The sequence below is a fragment of the Cheilinus undulatus genome, linkage group 7 (assembly GCF_018320785.1).
Source record: "Cheilinus undulatus linkage group 7, ASM1832078v1, whole genome shotgun sequence".
Lineage (NCBI taxonomy): Eukaryota > Metazoa > Chordata > Actinopteri > Labriformes > Labridae > Cheilinus > Cheilinus undulatus.
This window is the reverse complement of record NC_054871.1, coordinates 9,548,102-9,555,424: the sequence shown is the minus strand read 5'-3', so window position 1 is coordinate 9,555,424 and position 7,323 is coordinate 9,548,102. Positions and strand designations below refer to the sequence as shown.

Below are 7,323 nucleotides of genomic sequence, written 5' to 3'. Positions count from 1 at the left end.
TGGAATATAAGAGGTATGGTTGTTAAAAACCAAGACTAATTCTGTAACACAAGTTAATTGAACATAAACATTTTTCATTGTCTTTCTCCTTCAATCTCTTCCCCTTCTGCATCAACACACTGCAGCATTCAGGTCTTCCACTGATTAAAGTAACGTCTTCTTCAGGCAGTTGTCTCTGTGGTTCTTTTCTTAACTTCTGACACTGACGCCATATGTGTTCCTTTCAGCACAGATTTGATCTTAGGAAAAGGAAAAAGTCACACGGTGCTCGATCAGGTGAGTAGGGAGGGTGATCAAGCACTGTGGTTTGTTTTTGGACCAGAAACTGATTTACCGAGCGACTAGTTTGAGCCGGCATGTTGTCTTAATAAAGAATGAAACAATTCATACACAACCGTGGTCACATTCTTCTGACTTTTCCTCTTAGTTTTTCTACCACCTGTTTGTAATCGTGTTGATTCACCCTTCTGGAGCCCACTCCACCAAAATGATCTCCTTAATATCAAAGAAAACATCAACATGGCCTTGAGTTTGGACTTGCTTTGTTGTGCCGTCATCTTTGGTGGCGATGGTGTTTTCCAGTGCATTGACTGCTGTTTTGTCTAAGGATCTTTAGGAAGTTCCAAGTTTCATCGCATGTAATCTCTCCTTAAAAAATGTTCTATTTCAGTTTTTTTCACAACAGCTTCACAAATTTGTTTTTCCTTTTGATCAGGAGTCAGAAGTTTTGGGACAACTTTAGCACACAGTTTTGTCATGTTCAAATTCTCTTTATCAGTGGAGACCATTTCTGCTTTCATTCTTATACTAAGTCTAATAATTTGTTCTATTTGTTTTCAGAGGTTTCTGATGTGCATGGGTATCCAGAGCGATCATCGCCTTGGACATCCTCTCTGCCTTCACTGAATCTGTTGTACCAATTAAACACACATGCATGTGACATGCAGTGTTTCTCATGCACCTCACTTAGAGATTCAGCTGCTGTTAAAAAAATATCAAGTTAATACGTTGTTCAAATTTAAGCTTGTCATTTCTGACACCTGAGCAAAAACATGTGAACTTTAACCATTAGCTAGCAGTGAAGTAAAGAAGTCACTGGTTGGAAACTCACAGCAGCTGTACATAAATACCCAACCTTTAATATATAATACTTGGTGTAACTGTGAACAACCTGGTTTTATCTGTATATGCGCAGTTTAATTATTTAATAGCCATACCTCTTATGTACATATAATATGTTGATACGGGTATTTAAATCTTGACAACATTTCCTGTATGGTGCATTTCAAACAGATATAAACAGTGCAATTATTTTGCAATTAATTGTGAGTTAACTATGAAAGTTGTGAGATTAATCACAGCAAAAAAATGTAATCTATTGACAGCCCTAATATTTACACATCTGTGTATGTGTCAAATGGCCAAATGTGGCCCTTGGCCTATTTTTAATTGGCCCACAGCAAAGTATAAAACATAAGTTAAAAATGGCCCACATTAGAGTTTCCACTTGAAATTTCGTACTTTTGTGTTACGTTGGGGGCTCGTCTGGAAAAGTAACCAAAAAACGAAAAAAAAAAAAAAAGAACAAAAAAGCTGAAAAAATTACAGTCTCTCAAGGAGTTGTGATTTTTTTGGATTAGTGTATGTTTAGTTCAAGCACTAGGCAGAGCTACTGTGCTAATTCCATAAACAAACATTTTGACACGACAGTTCATCAGTGTGTTTTTTTGTTGTGGCTTAAACTGATTCAACTCTGTAAATTCTTATTCTGACTTGGGTGGAGCAAGTGGTCGCCAGTGGAAGCCAGGGCCCCTCTGAAATCTGACTGGCCTCGTTAAAATCCTTGAAATGACTGGCTATTTGACTTGTCAGCCATAAGCTAGTCATTCAAGCATATCCAGTCACTTAGCATATCTTTACCTAAATTGGACTGGATTGTCTAACTTTGATATCTTAGAGGTGAGGTAGATGAAAATGGCCCCAGCATCCTTAAAATTGACTACATTTGGCCTTCAGTGGAAATAGTTTGGACACCTCTAGTGTAGACACTAGAGAGCTGAATTAATGCTCTCTCCTCACAAACTCCTTTGAGCTCTGGGGATATTTTGTTTTACAAGCTGCTTAATATTTAAAAAAAATGACAACTCCTTACTTTATAAATGCTTTAATCAACAAATGGTTCATCAGATCATTTACAATGAATACATTGTTATGTCTAACTACTATTACATATTTTATTTAACAGTTGTGTTTCTTTGCTGGGAAGTTTCTTTTCTTCAGAAGTATGCAGGAGAATACAAAATGACTGCATAACTCTCCTGGTTCAGGCAATCAGAACCCGAGACTTCTGATTCCCAGGTGATGTCTATGTGAGCCGGGACATGAACTGGCTGCTGGGGAACCTCTGACTGGTGGAGGCAGATTCCTAACACTCCCTAGGGAGGTCTTTGACTTGGATACGGTGACGTCTGTGCTGGGAGTGTCTGAGTGCAGGTGTTCATGGGTGTGCAGATGTTTGTGGGTGCTGTGATGATGCTCTGTGTGTCCTCGGGCTGCTTCATCATGAGCCTGCTCCTCCACAACGGCAGCCTGCAGAGGGAATGAGAAAAAGACAGTGTGGGAGTCTTTGTGAGTTTCTTCTGTTTTAAAATGACTGATCAAAACTTAACTGAATGGTCAGTGTGTGTTTATATTTGTTACCTCAGGTTCAAAGATCTCACACTTCACTTGCACAATTTTTCCATTGGGGTGGACTTCAAGTCTTAGTCCCATCATCTGCATGTATGAGCCCTCACATAAGCCTCTGTGCTGCAAAGACAAAGACAAGAACAGCTTAACCCAGGTGAACAATTTCAGGTGTTTGGAGCCAGAGACGACTCAGAAATAAGTGGATGTCTGGCCAGGATTCAGAATTGCTTCAATAGCGCCCCCTAACAGTTTTCAAAGTTAAAGCCCCCTCCTTTGATGATGCAGCTTGGAGAGTTCTACAAAAATGCATCTTTGGCTGACACTCCATATCCAACAGCAAATACGCTATCTATAATGAAATGGCAAAAAAAATGCCACTTTTGGCCATTTCCAGGGGTCATATCTGGACTAAATCATTACATTTCATCTGCTAGACTTGTTCTTTGACTTACAGCTAGACGAGACATGGATGATGAATTAGACTTCAGGAGGTTATCCTTCATCATAAGACATGTTCATGGCGAGGCCTTAAATTTACATGATTTTTGAAAACCAGCCCAGGCCGAAACATATTTATATTTGAAAGTCTGATTAATTGCACAGCGCCTCCCTCTGGCAACAGTGGCAGCCATGGTGATTTTTCACCATGAAACAGGAAGCAGAGTTGTCAAATGCTAATAACACTTGTAGGGAAATTAATCTTTTTTTTATCTTCAAGGTGAAATGATTGATTTAATTTTCAAGGATGGGAGTTGCCTAATAGCTCAGTGGCGCCCCCCACACTTAGCACTATGAGACAGTACATGTTCCTTTTGCACAGGATGTGGCAGTATTGACATGGTGACCTTAGATGCAGGAAGTTCACTAGAGCCCTGGATTAAAAAGATAAGTAAATGTTTGTTTAACTCACTGCAAAATGACAGTCCATCGGTGAACAGTTGCTCAGGTCCCTTGCGTCAGTTTCATTTGAACACTCTGTCTCCGCAATGATGAACTCCACAAAGGTTGACGGACCAACAACCCACTGATAAATGACAGAGAGAATTAATGCGACAAATAAAACAACACATCTGTCAACTATGGACCCATGTCAGGATGATAAACTTTGAATATTTGAGATACCAGGCAGTGAAGGCTCTTAAACTTTTCTCTCTGCTCTTATTGACCTGATCAGAGGTTATTGCAGCTGATCACCGGTTGTTAAGTTTACTGCTATGATTTATCATTTTTTGACTTACCTGAAAACTGGCTCGGGTGATTTTCTCCAGACTGAAGTATTTCGCTAGGCCATTGTCTTTATTGAACTTCTCCAGGGCCAGATTGACCGTCTCCCTCACACTTGGATCACTGAGGTTATTAGATGTGGGACAGTCCGGGCACACACTATGAACTTCAGCAGCTGAAACTAAACACAAGAATTATCAGGCCATCGTTCAATGGAGATGTAGTCCTCTCTACTTAGAAAAATAATATTTAGAGCATTAAGTCTGTTGTAATCCCTGTCAGCAGTAGAACAAACATGTAACAGAGCAGAGAGATGGAGACATATCCTTCATAAATAAAAGCACATCATAGAGCTTTCGCCACATATTTTTTCTAGTTACACATCTGCAAACCACTAAAAGGGTTTCGTGACCCACTTTGGGGTCCTGACCACCAGTTGAGAACCAAAGGTCTCAATGACTCCATCCATCTACCTTCACGTAGTGCACAGGTGTAACTTCTGAGGGTGACATTAGAGTCGATGTAGGCAGATATCTCACACTCTCCATACACCTGAAAGACACAACACAAAGTTGTAGATCTCATACAGAATTTGTATATTTTTTCCACTAGAAATAAACTGTGAGACTGCAGATCATGTGTTTGATTATTTTTGTACTAATGCACAGTCTCCTTGTGCACAATTGAAACACTTAAAACACAATGTTTAATTCCTCACAGGGGTGAAAAAGTGATTCAAAAACGTGTGCTGATTAATTGCACTTTGATGACATAAAAAAACAGCTGAAGTAGCTTTGCAACTTTGATATGGACACATAAATATTCTCTGTGCTCTTAAAGTCCCTGTAAAGTGATAAAAAAAATCTGTATTGTAGTTTTCTGTATGACAGCCAACTGTATTATGAACCACTAGGCCAAATTTTAGTCATAAGAAACATCTCTAAGTTTATCAAATTGAGCTTCAAAGTCATGAAAAATGAGGCAGTAAAATCTAAGTTCATGTGGGTTAGATAAGCTGAAGCCTCGCCCCTTATAGGAAGAATGATCCTCTCAGATTAAAAAAAAAAAAAAAAAAAAAAAAAAAAAAAAAGATCCAGTGCAGCTGCCTGGCTCTGCCAGAGCAGAGAGACAGAAGTTGGGGATTAAGTTTACATTTTTCTGGCACAAATCTCTCCATTACTAGACTTTTAATGACCTGTAGGCCAACATGGCTGATAGATTTGGGAAATTAACCTCACAATGAACAAAAACACAGCTTGTAGCTGGCTGTTAACTTTCAATGAAGGCAGTAACATCAGCTAACAATAGACTGTACTGAGATGAACTGTTTGGTATATTGTAGCATTATTGGGGACGGGGTAATTTCCTATCAAGACTGGTGATGTCATGGGCTCAGATTTTTGCCCTGCTCAGATAAAACCAAGCCAGGAAATATGTGAACAACTTTCTTAAGGTTTAAATCAAAGTTCTGTAACAAATAGATTTCAGCATTTTGACATGTTTAAAGCAAACTTAGTCTGAAATGTCTAGTGTGTCAAGACACAAAGTTTGGATTTCACTTTACAGGGACTTTTGATTTTTATACTTTTATGGATAAAACCAAATTCTTTTGGTTTTATCCATAAAGGGTTTTGTCCAGATTGTTACTATTATCATTAACAGTTATGCAACCATCCATCCATTATCCATACTGCTTATCCCGTTCAGGGTCACAGGGACAGTAATGCAATCTCCCTCAAATTATCGACATGATATTTTTTGCAATTAATTAATTAAAAAGTCTATAATTAATTAAATTACATTTTTAAATTGACTGAAAGCACTACATACAATACAAACAAACAGCCCATAGGCATATAGTTGGAATTTTAACAAACCGGTGGCTCTTTCTCTGTCTTTCTGACACTCGCTTGCCTCCCCAGAACTATGTGAACTGTTACACTCCAAAAATGTATCCAATAGGCGAGGTCAGTACACTGTGTACTTTATGTGTGCATGTGAACCTTAAAAAATATAAAAATTTCCTACATGCATTTAAATGGTGCATCTACATACTGTGAATTTTATTCTGGGAGCTAACACTGCACCGCCTAGAGTTATGTTCTTGTGGAAATTATAATCAATTTAAAAAGTTTAAATGACTCATTTTCAATTAACAACTTACTGTTAACGGCAGTACTCCTGTGGTGTTAAAAGAGAGAATACTCCACCTTATGATACTTACTGGAAGATCACCTATACTTCTGACTTCACATTGTTTCCATGATTTCCTGCTGAAGATGGGACATTTGGTTTCCAGCACATCAATGGTCAGACTGTAGAGCGACCCACCTGTGTCCTGGACAAACAAAAACACTTGTTCTTTTTCTTCTTTTTACTTCTTTCTAGGTTCTTCTAATACTGCTACCAGTCCTTGAAAGATGTCCCATTTCCATTGTTTACATGCATCGATGTCTGTCCATACATGTGCTTTCCCTTACCTTTTCAGGAGTGTGAGTGACATCGTACAGTCTGTTGAGGCTCAGGATGTAACCTTCAGTCTGGTCTCGGTTGATCTGGTCCAGGGCGTCCTCAGCCACCCTCACAGCTTCAGGACTTGAACATCCTTGAGGCTCTGGGTTGGCTCTTCCCTCCTGCTGCAGCAACAGCAGACACAGGACCAACAGGTACACGCTCATTCTCTCAACTTGTGCAGCCACAAACAGAGAATGCACCTAATAGAACCGCTTATTTTACCCACTTCTCATGAAGAATATATGCTCTGGTCTGCCCATGCTCTTTTACATAATCTGAATAGTCCTACTTTTTGCAGACAGGGATTGGTCAGGAACATGAAAGTCTGGACTGTCACCCCTTTTTCCTGCAAATGTGCCAACAGACACTGTCTGCCGCCCTCTAGGCCAATGGCTGACTGAGGGTCACAGTGAATCAGGAAATGATATAAATTAACCAATAAGTGACAAACCTTCACGTTAAACTTGCTACAATTATCTGTTCAAGTTTGTTCTCCCATAACGTCTCATATTTTTGGGTAGATTTCAACATATGGGGAAAATTAAAGTCTGTTTGCTGCTGCAGCATCTTTTTTCTAATGCAGTCAATAAATTACAAAACGGCAGTTGTTTACTTATGAGTGGGTGGATGTTTGATGCCCATGAAAATAGATAAGACTTGCATGCTGTCCAGTAAGTGTCCTCAAACTCAATGCTGGCAGAAGTGTTTATTTTTTGTGTGGCTGTTTCTGGTGAAAAGCTCTGAGGTTATGCAAACAGGAGAATACGGTAAACTGCTTTAATCAGATTCTTGCACCTGCTCAGCAACCAAAATGCAGCATCAGTGCAAACTTTTTCAGTAATTATTGGCTAAAATTGACCAGTCCGGCATATTTACTTGTAGATGTAGTTAAAATTT

The 7,323-nt window shown here is 39.1% G+C and overlaps 1 protein-coding gene across 1 annotated transcript; it reads right to left on the bottom strand.

Moving 5' to 3' along the window:
* Positions 1 to 2,148: 2,148 nt before the first annotated feature.
* LOC121511852 (fetuin-B-like) lies at positions 2,149 to 6,701 on the bottom strand. The gene is made up of 7 exons (XM_041790684.1): positions 6,393 to 6,701; positions 6,137 to 6,250; positions 4,386 to 4,464; positions 3,927 to 4,093; positions 3,599 to 3,712; positions 2,701 to 2,808; positions 2,149 to 2,589 (listed from the first exon to the last, which is right to left on the bottom strand). Exons 1-7 carry the CDS (start codon positions 6,588 to 6,590, stop codon positions 2,332 to 2,334), a joined length of 1,038 nt encoding a protein of 345 aa, XP_041646618.1. The 5' UTR covers positions 6,591 to 6,701; the 3' UTR covers positions 2,149 to 2,331.
* Positions 6,702 to 7,323: the final 622 nt, after the last annotated feature.

Bases quoted from the DNA above. Each gene is read 5' to 3' on its own strand.
- LOC121511852 (XM_041790684.1), bottom strand. From the start codon at position 6,590: ATGAGCGTGTACCTGTTGGTCCTGTGTCTGCTGTTGCTGCAGCAGGAG. The intron at 4,465-6,136 runs GTAAGTATCATA...TGTGTCTTTCAG, and splicing joins GAAGTATAGGTGATCTTCCA to GTGTATGGAGAGTGTGAGAT. The intron at 2,809-3,598 runs GTGAGTTAAACA...TTGTCTTTGCAG, and splicing joins CGATGGACTGTCATTTTGCA to CACAGAGGCTTATGTGAGGG.